Below are 16,333 nucleotides of genomic sequence, written 5' to 3'. Positions count from 1 at the left end.
TTTGGTCACTTTCACCTCAAAGCATTTTCATTTTTTATATAACTATAAATATTTATATTTTTAACAAAACAGTGTTGTGACTTGTGATTGTGATCAGACATAACCAAAAAAGCAAGAAATAATGTTCAATGGAACTGAAGCTTAGCCAATCTTCTCTTCCAACACCCATCTCCAATCCATCTCCTCTCATTCCCAAGCCATTTGCTCTACTTTCTCAGGTCCTTTTCTCTCTCTACGAATTTTTCACTTCTTTAAATTTCACGCATTTTGCGGTTTTTTAGGGAACTTTATTTGGATTAAAATTTGTTTATTTTTGTGAAAATCTGAGCTAATTGTTGTTGGGTTTTTATGGTACAGAGATGGAAGCTTAAGATTCAGAGGATTGCTTGGAAGGGCCATTTCATGAGCAAGAAAATCTTGGTTCATGTAGTTAAAGAGTAAAATTTTCTAGGAGCATTTTTTTAAATTTTTGTTCAAAATTGTTGTATTTTTTTGTGCATTTGGGAGTTTTTTTTAGCTCTTTAATATGAGCTGCACTTCATAAATATTTTCTCTCTCTTTAAGGTTCCTGATTATGCATGTTTTTTTAAAGAGGTTGTTTATTGTTTTTGCACCCTGTAGCTGCATTTGGTCAAGATTTTAGCTTTTGTTTTAGATTTTGTATTTGCTTAGGTTGCTGTGTTTTGTGTTTGAAAATTTGAGCTGCATTGATAAAGATTTTAGCTTTCTTGAACTTTTTTTTTGTTATTATGCCTTCATTTTGTAGGATTTTTTTATTGTGTTTGAACATTGGAGCTGCAATTAAGCAAGATTTTAGCTTTTTTAAGTTTTATGTTGAAAATTTGTGCTGGATTTTGGTGTTGTTTAATGGTTTTTGATTATGCTTAATATTTACTTGGGGTTTTGAACATGGTAGAGGTGAAACTCTGACTTCAATTTCAAAACTGTATGGGGTGCCAGTTCTTGAAATTGCTGATTCGAATAAGGAGATTGTTGATGTTAATGTCGTATTCGAAGGCCAACATCTCAAAATCCCCTCTGCTGCTTCTGAATGTGCTCAACTGGTTAGCCTTTTCATCCTCATTGTTGTTTAGTTGCTCGATTGCCATCTTTTCTTGAATAGTTATCTGCCTAAATGTTTCTAAAATTGTATGGTTTGGCTTTATATGTGATGTGAATAAATGTTGGCCAGAATTATGCTTGCGGTGATAAAAATTGGAAACGGAACATGATTGGGAGCTTGTGGATATCGTCACTTTACTGGCAGCTTACAATAGTTCCTATGTTATTGTTATAGAATTTCAAGTTCAACAATTTCTCGATTGCTTATCTTCCTCATGATGTAAGAACATTTCCTAGCACGGCTCTAGATATAACCTTGACCCTCTGCTTTGTGGTTCGACTTCATAACTTTTGTGGGTCTTAAATTAGTAAATTTAACATCAAACACAATTATGCTTCTATGTTAAGGCTTTGAAAAGAAATGCAATCACGTTAGCAGCATAGTTCCCATGCCATTCTTATTGTATTCCAACAATTTCTTTATTGCTTATCTTCCTCATGAATCATGATGTAAGAACACTGGCTAGCGCGACTCTGGATTCTTGAGAATCTTGCCTCTTGCTGTGTGGTTCGTCTCCGTAATTCTTTGTGACTCTTGTGTGAATTCAACATTGCTCAGGATTGATTATGCTTGATGTGATAAGTCCTTAAAGAAATGCAATTTTAGAATGCTGAATTTCAGATCCTGTAGCCGTTGTATGCTATCACTTTGGTTGCTTAGTTCTTATACTATGCTTATTGAATTTCATCAATTTCTTGCTTTCTTATCTTCCTTATGACCTATGAAACATTGCCTAACGCGACTCTAGATTCTCAACAATAAATCCCCCTCATTTTGTGGTTTGGCCTCATGACCTTTTTCTGGCTTGCTGTGTTAGATAAAGAAATGCAACCGAATTTGAGCTTGTAGATGTTGTCTATTAGCTTTTACCCTATCACATAGAAAAAATGGATGTCATGAACCAAATGTGTGAGATATTTGTGAAGCCTTGAATGTTTTTACTCCTATCTTTCTTCAGTTCGATTTTCTTATGTTCGACCTTTTGTATCAGTGCAACTCTGAGGGACGTCCATTGCCAAATGGATTTCTGAGGTTGGGATTTCAAATCAGACAATGGAAGAATCAAATCTCCACTATGCCATTCCATCAATTTCCCATTGTAAGCGTTTCCCATGCCATTTTCCTCATTTACCTCAAAATTTTCATTTGAATTTATGTTAAACCAAATGGAGTTCTTAGAATGTCTCATGCTTTCGATAACAGATGATATTGCACCAAAACAATCCAACAAGCATAATATTTAATAAAATAAAAGGAAATGAAGCTTCAAGCTTGTTAGAAAACATGATTTTCATTCACATGGAGTATAACATACAAATGCACCAACAAAGTGTAGAAAATTCATGTTCGTCACTAGTATTTGAAAATTCGGAAACAATTTATTGTACTCCTTAATATGTCTAAAAACACTAGCATATTTTGATCAAGAAAGTGGTATTTGCCCTTTATATTTATGTGGATATTTGTGTTCCAACCTAAATTTGATGACCAGGCTAAGGCTAAGGCCTTCGGCTCATTCCCCGTTATGGCTGCTGCGGTGGCCTTTTGCATTGGATGCATAATGGCCGTGTTCCAGATCATGCTAGCTAAAAACTCGAGGCATAAAGCTGCGAATAAATTGACTCACAGCGCGCGATGGAGAACTGCTCTTAGCGACTTGAGAGATCCAGACTCATTGCATACTGAATCTCCACCAGATTCTGAGGTAAGTACAAATCTCGTTTGTGAATTCATTATACCTTTCTCTTTCATAAAATTCACTGCTTCTGCAAGTTAGCATCTTGGGACAGTGTTTCAAACGAGTCCAGATATATCCCGTATAAAATAGGAATCGTTTTCAGCCATTAGATTGCGAAGATCTACGATTGATTCATCACTTAGCTTGCTAAATGAATTTGTCATTATCCTATAGGTGGAAAATTCGTAATGCTTCGTTGGTGTCTATTTATACATGGACTCACTTGAACCATAAATTGAATGTCTAATCTTAGACTTTTCTCGTTCAAAACATTGCTGCAGTTGTTGCTAGATGACGAAGAGCAGCTTCACCTCGAAGACTCGTCGCGTGATTTCAACGAGCTTGAAGGTGACTACGAGAAATTTCTTTCAGAATGTGGAATGAGCAGTTATGGCTATTGGCGTGGAGGTTCACCACAGTAGAGGCTCCATCAATTCTGTATTCAGTTTTCTACTTTTCTTCTTTCAATTTACTTGTGATTTTAGTTCTTGATTATATCAATGTTTGTTCCTTTAAATTATATAGGGAAAATGTTGCTCTTGTAAGATAATTTATACAAGGTACGAGGTGGTAAATGTACAGTGTTAAGATCATTTTATAAGGATTTTTTTTCTTGAAAAAATTTGAGTAACAAAATATATTAAAACTGAAAATTACATAAATTAAATAAAGTAAAATTACATAATGTAAATCTTAGGATTACCTAATCAAAACCAAAAATTAAAAGAATATTACCAACAAAAAATTGAAATGCATAAAGCTCATTCCTCATGATCCTGAAATCAATAAAGATGCAGAAAGCTTATTCAAATTGCAGCAATTTTACAATACTTCAGATGTATACAAGGAAACCAAAGCTCTCTCTGTGGTGAAGATTTACAGAGTTTTCCACCAAGAAACATATCGATGTCTTAACGAACTTTACGAGCTTTCTCTTCCTGCCCTAGTCCGAGCGATTTCTGTGCATCTGCTATACCGTCGGGATCTGGCTCCAGCAAACGACACAAAGATAACAACAGTCAAAATATATATTTTCACCTCTGGTTTGAGGCGTCAAATGGGATTAATCACGAATCATTTCAATTGAGATAGGTGCATAAAACGAATGCAATAGGACACCGCAAAATCATAAGTGTGAAGGAGGCAGACTCACCAAAGAACTGTGTAAAGATCCTTGTGAAGAAGGACAAATTGCGCGAGACATTATATGCCATTGTCGGAGGAAGGGGCTTCACAACCGTATCAATGCTGAATACGTTTTGAAGGAACTGCAGAAACATGAAAGGACTTTGTTTCATCACACCAAGAACATCACAAGATGGCAGTGTCCAATCCATCCACAAACAATGGGAGGAGTTCCTATATTTCTTCTAGAAAAAGATTGCTAAGAAGAAATGCTCGTTGCGAAGCTATACAACTCACAGTAGCACAACACAACATTCCTCTATGGAAAGAAGTGAAGAAAGAAAGATAGCACATCTCTTGTGGAAGAAGATTACGAATGTTTTGAAGTGATTTTAGAACTTGATTCAATTTTTTAGGTGATTCGCAAATCGCAAGCATACTGCATACATAATCAACTGATCTTTCACTCCTTCAAAAACTAAAGCAAATGAAACCTTTTTATCTTTCAATGAAGAACATTTTAAATAGTATAAAAAATCTCTGCAACAAATTATCATCAAAAACTAGATTATCATCTTTCAATGCATCTCTACAGCATATTTTAGTAAAATGTGATCAAGGAATAGCATTGGCCCATTTTAGAGCCACAAAAAACTGATCAAGAAAGACATTTTCTCAAACATTTTGTGCGCATTGCTTGGAAGTATTTAAATTAACTACTTTACTACTATGAAACAAAGTGAAAGAGCATAAAAACTAATGCCAAAACAAACAACTAACACCCAAAAACCACAGATTTCAATTTGCAAAATGCACATAAAAACTAAATGAAAAAATTCGATAAGCAGCGGCAGCTTTCAAATTCAATTCACCTGGAAATTGCGCTGGAAGCTGTAGCGCAGCTCGGGGTCTATTTCAGTGAGAGAATCCTCTCCAACGGCGTCGTTTTTCGACCCGAACTTCTTCTTTCCCGGGACATGCATTGTGGGCGTCACACCAGGCTGTGACGTCACCTTCATCTTCGCGTCCTTGAATTTATCGTCTTCTTGTGGCCCCGCCCTCCATGGCGCTGATGATAGCAGCTCTTTCTTCTTTTGCGCCATAATCGCGATTAATTTGTCCCTAATTCGGTTTCTGTTTTTGCAGCAGCGTTGAGAATTGAAAGAAGAAGAAGATAGAGTACTGGTGGAGAAGATACGACGTCGTATTATAGTTTAGCAATGTACCAAAAATTTTCATGCTACATTCATTCAATTCGAAAAAGTGTACAATCAATATGAATCCTTAAATTTACAATAATAAAATAAAAAACACATGAAATATAGGAAGCATGCATTATTTTTAAAAACATCTATGGACAAAAAGGTCTACTAGGACTAGTCCTATGACTAGGGATATTGAAGTGCCTAATTCTCCCTTCTTGCTCAACCGAGTAACCCTCGCACAACAATGCCTTTGAAAACCTATCCTCCACAACCCTATCCACATCATGCACAAACACATCACTCTCACCATTCTCTCTATTCCTCGCCATCAATCCGGCCGTGTAGATCGCGCTCATCCGCCCGGGCGCCCCCTCAAAGTACCCTGCCGGGGCGTCCACCATGATGAGGTCCCACTCCACGTCGTAAATCTCACTTGGAAAATTAGAAAGCGCCAGCTGGCACTTGGAGAATCTAGGGTCAGTCACGACCTTGCATTCTTCCCTTGAGGCCACCTTGAGAAGCTCGTCGGCCTAGGCCACTTTTGTGTCATAGGCCACGTGGTAGGCCTCGAGTGAAGGGATCTGTGCCTTGATTTGTGCGATCCACTCCTTGTCCTCTTCTAGGAAAACGGTCCGGCCTCCGTGGTTGAGAGCTGTCCACATCAAGCTGTCGTGGCCCAATCCGAAGACTAGGAAGTTGCATGGGGATTTTTTTTGGAGGATGTTGAGGGAAATGGAGATTTCCTTGAAAGTTTGTTGTGGGGTGAAGTTTAGGGTGGCATAGTGGAGTAATGCGTGTGATAGGGAAGGTGGGATTTTGGTGCATGTTGGTGGGGAGTTGGAGAGAGAGGGGCAGCCCTCCGAGGCGTTCGAGGGGTGGAGGATGGGCGGAGTTTGGAGAGAGTTGTGTTGGGGGTAGGGGAAAGTTGATCGGAGGATCAAGAAGAGGAAGAGAAGGAAGAAGAGACATATCAAGATTGTCTTGAGATTAAAAGAGTTGTGTGGTTTACCTTTCATGTCTGGTTAAATCGATCCGAAATCGAAAATTTGAGAGTGTGTTGAGATGTTGGGTAGGGTGTGGGAGAGGGGGAGATTTGAAGGTTTTGTAGAAGGGACACAAGAATGGTATGATTGTTATGGTGGTTTTGATTTATTTAGTCTTGGAATTGAAGCAATAATGAGTGGTAGTGTTGGTTGGGACAGGGAAACAAACCTATGATGATTTGGTGATGTTAGGTTAATTAGGTGAGATATTAGATGACATTGAGGTTGTTATGTTTAATCTAACAAGTGACTTCTAATATAGTCGTCCTTCTAACGGGATGGATCTTCACATTATATAATTTTACATAAATAATATTTCATCCGTCCCAATATAAGTGAAGATTTAGGCCGTCTCATTAGAAATGAGACATTTCTTTTTTTAACAAAAAGTAACACTATATATTTCTTACTTTATCCTCTATCTTATTTTTTCTCTCTACTTTTTTTCACTCCCATAAACATGTACCCAAAAAAAATATGTTACATAAAATGGGACGAAGGGAGTATTGTTAGTGAACGGTAGGCTTTTTAATACACAATAGTATTAAAGTATAAAAGGAAAAAAAATGTATAAAAGAGAGAAAAAAATGATGAGGAGGTTTCCACAAAAAGAAATGGAACTAAATATTTGAGGACAAGCAACAATAAAAAAATGAGACTATTTTTCATCAAAAGAATTATTAATTCCCACCATATTCTCTTATTTTTATAAAATCATGGTGTTTAAAAGTTGGTAAAATTACTTTCAAAATCTCAAACTCAAAACATCCTACGACTTTTATAAATCCGACCCACAATATATAATAATGAAAAACAACAAATAACATCCTCAAATTCAAAATGGGAAGTATCAATATACCAGTCATACTCCATAAAATTATAAACATCTTTCACTAGTAAAAGAACAATAACAATTCAAAAAAATAATTCTTCCCAAAAAAATTTAGAGAATACATATATATAGCATTCACGATAATATTTTTTCCATAGGAGTTCTACCAATACAAGTGAACTTCAGCAGCTGCAAAACACAACTGACAGAAGCCACAACATAAACCGGATATCTATATACACAAATGTCTATTTTGATCAATCCTCAAAAAGGGCAAGGGCAAGGGCAAGGGAAACTATAACAAGATTTCGAGCTCGATGAGAGCTCGAGAAACTGATCAAACACCCGACCCGACAAGAATTGCAAGAATCGACTGTCAAAATTTCCATCAAACTTAGAATCTATAACCAGAGCCAGACGATGGAGGAGCTGGTGGCACACGGGTGGGCGTGCGTCGCCCACCAGGGTTGATATCACCATTTTGAGAAGGATCACTATTCCTGCGGCTGTGACCATTTGATCTAGAATCCCCGTATGATAGGTTTGGACCGTTGGAGGCAGCATCAAATGCAGATCTCCAGTCGTCCCCGGATGATGAACCAGCAGTGGTTGGACTTTCTACTAACGTAAAAGAGGAAGACATCAAAAGGATTCATCATACTACAATTATGAAATCGATATAGTAAAATGCAACTTCGGGAGTAGTAAATAGATCACCTGCTCCAACACCATTTGAATAGCTGGATGCAGCGGCTGCCCGGTTATCATGAATACTGAGTTGTCTAGTGAGCTTAGAAAGAATAGAGGACTGTTTCTGGATACGCTCTCTCCTCCGCTTGACATTCTGGTCCTCTTGGAGCAGCTCTTCTATTCTTGCCATGCTTTGAGCACTATCATTCCGAATTAGACGAGTTATGTCATGTCATGAACACAAAACAAAAGCACACTTACACAAATTTTTTAACAATAAGATGAATGTTTCCACAGATATAAATAAACTAGCTTAGCAAGGCGGGGGTAGTGGGCTAAGAACCACAGGCTCTCGAAAGCATCACCAACATTGGATGCATGAAAGGAGACTAACCTTATAGAACTGTATAGCTTAAATAGCATATCTTCTTTTGACTTTTCAACTTGGCAAAGTACAACTGCCTGTAATCAAATACATCATAAGTGAGAAGGCGATTTCTCTTGAAATGTACAGAGGAAATTTTTACTGTCATGTATATGACCTTTGGGACATTGGCTGCAAGACTGTTAAGAACAGCTTCGACGTAACCACGCACTTCCTGAGACATCCACCGAAGTTCTTCTTCTGGATCGGCAGGTCTTCTGGTCATTGTTTCCTAGAAGAAATTTCAAATGTGAGAACATATAAGTACGCAAGTTACAATTAACAAACAGAAAGACGCTAAAATGAACCAAACACTTGAACCTTTATAAATCGAACTACTTAAATGCACAGTAGTAATAACATAAATGTTGGACAAATTTGGCAATGCTAGGAAGTTCATGAACTCACAAGAGAACCATCAGAAAGACTTTGGCGCAATGGAGGGCCAGATTCACCCTTCACTTGACCTCCTTTTGAACTGATAACATCTCTAAGTTTATTTAACCATTCTGCCTTGTCAGTAGCACTTTCAGCCTTCAAAACAACAGCACTATTGGCTGCAGGTAGCAGGGAGCTTCTACTTAGTTGTCTATAAATTAAATTGCAACAAGTTTCAGAAAGAGAAGGTAGCAATATTTGTAGTACCTTTTAGGACAGTCTTATATGGAACTCTACTTGTTATCTTAAATACTAGACTGGGTGCTTTTCCTGAATCTGGACCGTTTGCTTTTTTATCTTTAGAACTCTTCGCTGGAGGAGTTTCCTCATTTTCTGCAACTTCTTCTAAATTACATTCCTGGGAATCGCAATAACAAAAATCACAAGATTGAATTAAATATGTTTAAATTCATATAGCTCCACAGCATACAGCAATGAAATTCAGTTCTGTGTGTTAAGTATTAACATGTCCCCCGTGTGACTCATTCTTTTGCAATTATAAATGTTTTCCGACATCTTTAGTAGCATCTAAGCACTTGTAGCATTAGCATATAAGCATATTTCAGGACTAAACTAGGGGGCTGAGTAAGATATGTACTATCATATAGCCATAAAGTACCTCCAATGTAATGACACCACGAAAATGCCTCTCTTCCTGCTTCTTCGTGTAACCAAGCTGCAGAGGTCATGGAAAGTATATTTCATGAAAGTTTGAAAAGATATTAGCTTCTCTACCAGTAGTTGTTGGTTGGGAGTTAAGGAACTCACTTTTCCTGTTTTTCCATTTAAGACGAACCATCTGCGGCTCCAACCATTAGTTTTCGCACTCTTCTTCAACAAAAAACCTGTATAAAGAAAGGTTAGTAATACATACGTAATCTGACAGTATACACATACAAGTAAATAAGCTTTGAATCATCTATAGACCAGACATACATTTTTCAAACTTACATTAACTTATTAAAGAAGCAGCACGCACCATAAAGCAAAGAAAATGGAAGAGGTCTTCTGTAAGAACATTCTAAACATAGAAAATACATATAACAGGACCTTCAATAGAACACATACAATAAATATATAATCAGCTTTTCTTTTTCAATTTCATTTAGTCCAACCATAATGGTCCAACTTTGTCTAGGGGAGACAAGCAGCTCAAGTGTCAAGTGCCAATTTACTGTTTATGTATTCATTGCCAATGAGTCAAGGACCTTTTTTTTTCAACCAATCCAAAGAAAAGCATCCATGTTAAAGAAAACAAAGACAGTAGTTTTGACTTGTGGGTGTTTAAAAGGAAAAAACAACAGCTCCTGTGATTTCCTTACAACCAAGCTCACCTGGATACTAAAGAAACCTCACATCAAGGAACAACTGATCCATAATTATTCTACAAATCACCTATGCCAAGACATGAAATGAAATATGCAAACAGAAATACAGCTTCTATGAGACTATTTTGCAAGAACCTGCTGTTAGTTCTCCATCTGGTCCAGCAATCTTCAGCCCAGATCCTTCTTGGGCGTCTTTGTCTTTATCTTTATCTTTATCTTTATCTTTATCTTTATCTTGTAGACCAGATTTGCTATCCTTCATCGGTTTTGAGCTGCCCCCAGTTTGTGGGCTAGTCGCCTAAAAGTAGGAAAAAGACAATTAGAATTTAGAAGACTAAGAAGAGCATATAGCATCAACCCTTTTTCATCTCATTGTCATGGAATGCTTGTATGGTTGTTGACAATTGACATACATTAAATAAGAAGACAAATTCCATTCCTGAATAAAGTAACAAAAGTTCCGAAGATGTTTACCCTATTCAATATTGATTGCTCTGCCTCGGAACCCTTTTTGGAAGATCGGCCTTTCAACTCCTCTTCACGTCGCTGCCTATCCATCCTGAAAAACCATCAAAGACAGCAAGTGTAAGAGAAAAATAATTGAATACTGAGACTGTAGAACTGAATCAGTTGCAGTGCTCACCGCCTCTGCACAAGACGTATGAAATGTTGAGGTGGAACATATGCACGTTCCATGTCGACAAGTGCAACTACCATGGTTTTAGCTTCATTCTTGAACCCTTCCAAAGCAGTTGTGGCGATTGCTATAACCTACATAAGTTTCATGAAAGAATGTTCCTTGAAGATTAAACAAAATGAACAAGGGAAAATGTAATCTGTAAATCAGTAAATGAAATAATAGCATTCCATCAACCTCGCGCTTAAAAGGAGGATATCTCCCGAGGCCCGGTGTGGCATTTGCAGAAGCTGACACAATATCAACAAGCACACGGTGCACCTACAAAAGGAAAAAGAAAATTGTTTAATGGAAAACAACTACAAGCAAAATAGACACAAATAGGTAACAAAACCAACATTTATTTACCTCATCAACACAGAGGCGTGATGATTCTTTCGCTAGCTCTAAAACACCTTTGATTAATGACCTCAGCCCTTTCTCGGGAGAAATAAGATATGGTTGATAACCATCAGCTTCGAGCACAATCTGGTTCAGTTTTGAAGCATCAATATAAACACAAAAGGCATCAAAAGTCACATACTCCAAATGACATAAGTAATCAAAATACATACTCTTTTAACATTATTAATGTCAAAATGTCGATCCAGAGGCAGTTGCTTGATCCTGTTTGGAAAATTGCCTTCAAAACTAGAAACCACTTTCCAGCCAGAACCCTGGACAGGTAAAGTAATCCATATTCTCAACAGTATGCCGGCAATAGATAGATCAAATAGGAATAAACAACTTTAATATAAACCATGCATAAGAATAATGACTATCAAGATGAACACTGATAAGATAGGACCAGAGATAGATAGATCAGAGGTTTGACTAATGAAGAGTTCAATAGGACAACATTCCATGACACCACAAGGAAATATTATAATATATGTATATATGATTCACATATTGTTATTTCCCTGAGTTCAGGGCATCACCTCTCCGGTTGTGATATGATGGAGGAACTTGTCCTCAAATTCACGGCAAAGCTCCAGTGCCAATGCCCTTGTACCTTCAGAACTATGAACCATCTGTTCACCAAGTCTAAAAAGTTCATCCTGCACTACTTGGGACTTGCCCTGGAGCCTGCAGTAGTGACTCAATCAATATCACTCACTTAATGAATCAACACATCCAGTAATATATCCTTTTACAGGTCAAGTACTAAATGCTAACTGAAAACATGATACTCTAGCATATGATGCACATAAAGAAAATAGAAGCAGCTTGACAAGACAGCAATACCCTGAAAGAAGATTTGGCAGCCTTATTTTCATGCGACTACGGATCTGTTGAGCAATGGTCTCCACCAATGCTAACCTCCCGAGCTTGCTTTGAGGGGCTCCAGTCAATATAGATTTCAAACTTTCACTCTCAGCTTGCCATGCTTTTTCTAAAGAATTATCAGCTCCAACACTCCCTGATTGAGCAGATGCTATAGCGACCGACTGACCAATTAAAGCAACCCACGGGATGTCAGAGGTACTTCTAGGCCCTTGATTTAGCAAAAGAGCCTGCACTGCAGCAAGAACTTTTGGGTCTGATGATGCTTGATCTACTTTGCTAATCACTCCAACGGTTCTAGTACCTAATTAAGAAGTGAACATAAGTTAATCAGAAACATAAACAGATTTTGACAAAAACATTTTGTTTCTATTTTCTTCCCATCTTAAATATATTAATCGAGATAAAAATGGATCTAGCAAACCAACATTCTCCGTCTAGTTCCTTTGCAATTCTAATAGCTTTGGCTGATGTAACTTCAGGAGCCTGGGCAGCAGGTATTACAACCAGTAAAATTGCATCACTGCGTTCAGCATACAGACTCTGAAATGAAGAGAAATTCAATCACACAACAGAAAATCAATACTTTGGGTCCTAGGGTATGATTAACAATTATTAGTATCATTCAGTCAGAGTCAGAAGGTCAAAACTCAGCAAGGCCAAAGTAGGGCACATGATCAAAAATTCAAGAAAAGTGTAACTGCAATCCATCTTCATCAGATTGAATTCCATTTTAAATTCCAATGCTTATTTCACCTGTACAATGAAATCAAATTTTGTTAAGAAGGTACTCACCAATGAATCATCAACATTTCCCTTATCTGCTCCAGGCAAATCAATCAATTTCAATGGAGGAGCTGCCATAACATGAAGATAAAAAGTTAGATAACTAACCTCATTTTGTTGCAAATACCAACATTATTATGAAATAAAATTATTAGATTCGCTTTTCTAAACAACAGAAAAAAATATATCAGCAGCACAGCCAGAACACCTGATAGAAGATAAAAATGAGTAAACTAATTAATCCATATCGTTTCCAAAAGCAGACTCACCTGTACTTGTTCGGAGCTTCAAATATATTTCATCACGGCTCTTGCCAGATGCTTTACTCAACCTGTCTTGTAATGAATGTCGAAGTGCACCTAAGGCAGAATATTAAATTAATAAGAATGATTTAATGCAATGATAAAATCAAGTGACAAGAATTTTTCTCATTACAAAACAAGGAACAGACCAGATTTGAAGTCATATTATCTGTTTTATGAGTAGTGTGCAGTTAGAGGACTTACTTGCAGAAACTGCTTGAGATTTACTATCAATCTGCAACATGATAGATCTGCTGCTTAATGAACTATCCCGTGTTAAGTCAACACATATTGGAGCACGGGTTGCACCACCTTCACCAGTTGGCTACAAAAATTAACAGCAGCTTTCAGGAAAAATGACTTTACACGTGAAGATGCCAATCAACCTCAAAATACAATATTTGTGACACAGCATACTTACCAATGCTGGATGCCCAATTAGACTATTCAGTACAGCTGACTTACCTGCACCCTGAAAAAACAAGTATCATGGGAATTAAATTTCTATCTTATATACAAAGAATAGTAAAACATGCAGATATCTCATTTACCACAAATGTTATGTGACTTATGTCAAATTGGAGAATGCAAGAATAGCTAGAGACACAACAGATGATTTTCTTCGACCTATATAGGGGAGAACCAATATACAGTCATTGACCAACCTGTTAGCTCCTAATTAAAGCTCTTCGCACATGCCATTTTACCACACATTCAACATGCTATGCAGAATTATGACCACTAGGTATGAGATACTTACATACTACCACATATCTAGTAGTATTACAACAGATTGAAAAAAATCTCGTAAATTACTTGGCAGAGGAAGGCCATAATTCATGCATATAGTACATGTTCATCGTTTCAAGTTTCTAACTGACTCGGACAAGACATGAGCACTGATCTTGAAGAAATAATACTTACTTCCTTTTTTCAGTCATTCAGTTATAAATACTACTCCATAAAGAATTTGTATGTCACACATATGCACTCAAACATCTTAACCAACAGCCCCCATTCAGTGCAAAGTGAAAACAAAGTACATGACACTTTTTGGTAGGATACTTCATTGCGTTTAGTTAACTTTTTTCTTTCTATTCTTTTTTGTGCGTGTTGTTTAAAATAACTACCACAGAGAATAAGAGAAGTAAAAGATGAACATATCTCAACAAAAAGGGGCATGTCTGCAACTCTAATGCATATCAAAATGCAGTCCATCGACAAAATCTTCAATCAAATAACTTGAAAGCTAGACCTCGTAACAGAAATAGCACACGGCATCTTAATTCTTTCCTCAAATATCTCATTGCAATACTTAAATTATAGGCTAGTGGTGGAAATAGAGAAAATGAAACAAATAGATCAATCAATAGTTCAGAATAAAGTACTGTTTTTTTACTTTTCTGTTATCGGGCAGTATAAGTCCAGCTAACTAGTATTAATTTAGTTTTGCAACTAGCTTTTCACCATTCTGCAAAAGTAAATCGCAACAGCGATGCAAAATACCCTTCTTATGCTCATTTTCCTATACTACTCCCCAGCTCAATAAAACCCACTAATCATGAATAAATCCCACCAACCAATCGATTAACATAACCACATGATCTGCTTCACTTGCCCAATCCAGTGAATTACAAGCTGAATTTCGCAGCAATCAGCTAAATTACTCAAACAAAAGTTCCCGCTTAGATCAGATAAACCGCAATTTCCATTAATTGAATCAAAATCCAGATCCCAAAAATGGCCAACCCCAGAGATCTAGACCGTACAACAACAATAAACCAATTCAACTACGAACTGCAAAGAAACCTCTGATTGAGCTAACTCACAGTGTTTCCAAGAGCAACGACATTGAGGAAAGTGGACGAGCGCTTGGATGAAGAAGACGAAGACGTCGTCTCGTCAACATCCTCATCGGCGAGCAGTGCCGACGCCTGCCGCATCGATTCCGAGAGCTGCACCAGTTCCTCGATAGCCTCCATGGATTCAAATCGATCTCCAAACTTTGCGATATGCAATTCAAACAATGAATTATCACCAAAACACTGGATAGAAGCGCCGACAACCACAGATCCAATAGAATGGGAGGAGATCGAGTGTTTATGTAGATTGTATCTATATGTTCATGAGTGAATTGCGGAGATTTAGGGTTTGGACGTTTGAAGTTTTCAAAAGTTTTTGAGTATTGAAATTTGGTGAGGTAATTATGTTTCATACCAAATGTTTTACCCTATATCATTTTTACTGAAATGGAGAAAGTAAAGTTGAAATTGAAAATAATGTTGCATTTCTCTTGTTTAAAGGGAATTCGTTTTAATTGTGTAAATTATGTATAATAAGATTGATCGTTACAATAATACTAGCTAGTATTTGATGGTAGATGTCAAATTATGTTCAGAAAGCAAAATATTTTTTTTTTCCATTAGAAATGAAACGTTTTCCTTTGTCCCATTAAAAATGAAACTTTTACTAAAATAAAAACATCTATATTTCTACTTTTTCATCTCTCTTACTTTACTCTCTCTTCATTAACTCACAAAACAACACTACATAAAATCGATGTGTCAAATGTTGCATATTTAATGGGACGGAAGGAGTATGTTATTTTTGAATGATCTAGTCATAAAATAATTGTTTTCTAAAATTACAAAGATGCCTGTAGGTTTATTTTATCAATTCGAGTCAAAATAATAATCAAAGAAGTTTTAGAGGGTTCATAATTGGGCAATTGCTAGAATCTTTGACATTTGAGAATGTTCCTCTTTTACTACGAGTCTACGACGTAAATGGTTATTGCATGGAAATTATGGGTCGATTGAGTCAAAGAGAGAATGAATTACTATTACTTAGCAATGGTTTGCTTAATAAGGAAGGTTTTTAGTGGGTAATCAATTGTGTCCCAATATTATTACTAAATTATTGGGTCAATGCTGTGACAAAAACAATTATAATAATAAGAAAAAAGACTATGTAGAATAAATTACTCACTTATAATATGAATAGGTTCATTTTGTCATGATGGGCCAATTTTCTGGGTCAGAGCCCAAATATTTTTTTAGGCCATCGAATTGATCTTCTGAAAATGAATTGATATTAATTTTAAATTAATTGATTAATTTCTAGGCCACCTTTATATGTTTTGAAAATGAATTGATATTAATTTTAAAATAATTGATTAATTTGTAGGCCACCTTTATATGTTTTGACTGAAGTATGCCTAAAACTATAATTACACACAGATAGAATAGCTTGTGAAAACTTATCATATGATTATAAATTATACTGAAATATATAATATTAATTTATATATTAATGCAAGAAACATAACTTAGTAAA

At 36.5% G+C, this 16,333-nt stretch overlaps 3 protein-coding genes and 1 pseudogene across 4 annotated transcripts; 1 reads left to right on the top strand and 3 right to left on the bottom strand.

The window, feature by feature from the left end:
• The first annotated feature begins 80 nt into the window (after positions 1-80).
• On the top strand, positions 81-3,411 carry LOC121806673. Its single transcript, XM_042206795.1, has 6 exons — positions 81-218; positions 358-437; positions 917-1,064; positions 2,115-2,222; positions 2,616-2,828; positions 3,143-3,411. The coding sequence occupies exons 1-6, from the start codon at positions 129-131 to the stop codon at positions 3,281-3,283; spliced, it is 780 nt and encodes a 259-aa protein (XP_042062729.1). The 5' UTR covers positions 81-128; the 3' UTR covers positions 3,284-3,411.
• A 181-nt stretch (positions 3,412-3,592) lies between these two features.
• LOC121806682 lies at positions 3,593-5,229 on the bottom strand. The gene is made up of 3 exons (XM_042206805.1): positions 4,859-5,229; positions 4,015-4,129; positions 3,593-3,846 (listed from the first exon to the last, which is right to left on the bottom strand). Exons 1-3 carry the CDS (start codon positions 5,087-5,089, stop codon positions 3,773-3,775), a joined length of 420 nt encoding a protein of 139 aa, XP_042062739.1. The 5' UTR covers positions 5,090-5,229; the 3' UTR covers positions 3,593-3,772.
• Positions 5,210-6,207, bottom strand: LOC121806663 (annotated as a pseudogene).
• Positions 6,208-7,099: 892 nt separating this feature from the next.
• Positions 7,100-15,202, bottom strand: LOC121806648 (dynamin-2B-like). Of its 2 annotated transcripts, none has more exons than XM_042206768.1 (22): positions 14,827-15,202; positions 13,419-13,469; positions 13,202-13,322; positions 12,965-13,054; positions 12,705-12,766; positions 12,338-12,452; positions 11,871-12,213; positions 11,564-11,711; positions 11,198-11,299; positions 10,992-11,111; positions 10,821-10,904; positions 10,590-10,717; positions 10,421-10,505; positions 10,082-10,244; positions 9,387-9,463; positions 9,238-9,294; positions 8,826-8,976; positions 8,589-8,737; positions 8,299-8,412; positions 8,151-8,218; positions 7,784-7,956; positions 7,100-7,687 (listed from the first exon to the last, which is right to left on the bottom strand). In XM_042206768.1, exons 1-22 carry the CDS (start codon positions 14,977-14,979, stop codon positions 7,461-7,463), a joined length of 2,781 nt encoding a protein of 926 aa, XP_042062702.1. In that variant the 5' UTR covers positions 14,980-15,202; the 3' UTR covers positions 7,100-7,460. The 2 variants fall into 2 exon arrangements, with proteins under 2 accessions (XP_042062702.1, XP_042062711.1); XM_042206777.1 differs by having other exon boundaries at positions 7,100-7,684; positions 14,827-15,200.
• Positions 15,203-16,333: the final 1,131 nt, after the last annotated feature.

Source organism: Salvia splendens, chromosome 1 (assembly GCF_004379255.2).
Source record: "Salvia splendens isolate huo1 chromosome 1, SspV2, whole genome shotgun sequence".
NCBI classification, from domain to species: domain Eukaryota; kingdom Viridiplantae; phylum Streptophyta; class Magnoliopsida; order Lamiales; family Lamiaceae; genus Salvia; species Salvia splendens.
The sequence above is the reverse complement of the archived record's forward strand: the minus strand, read 5'-3'. Positions and strand labels throughout refer to the sequence as shown.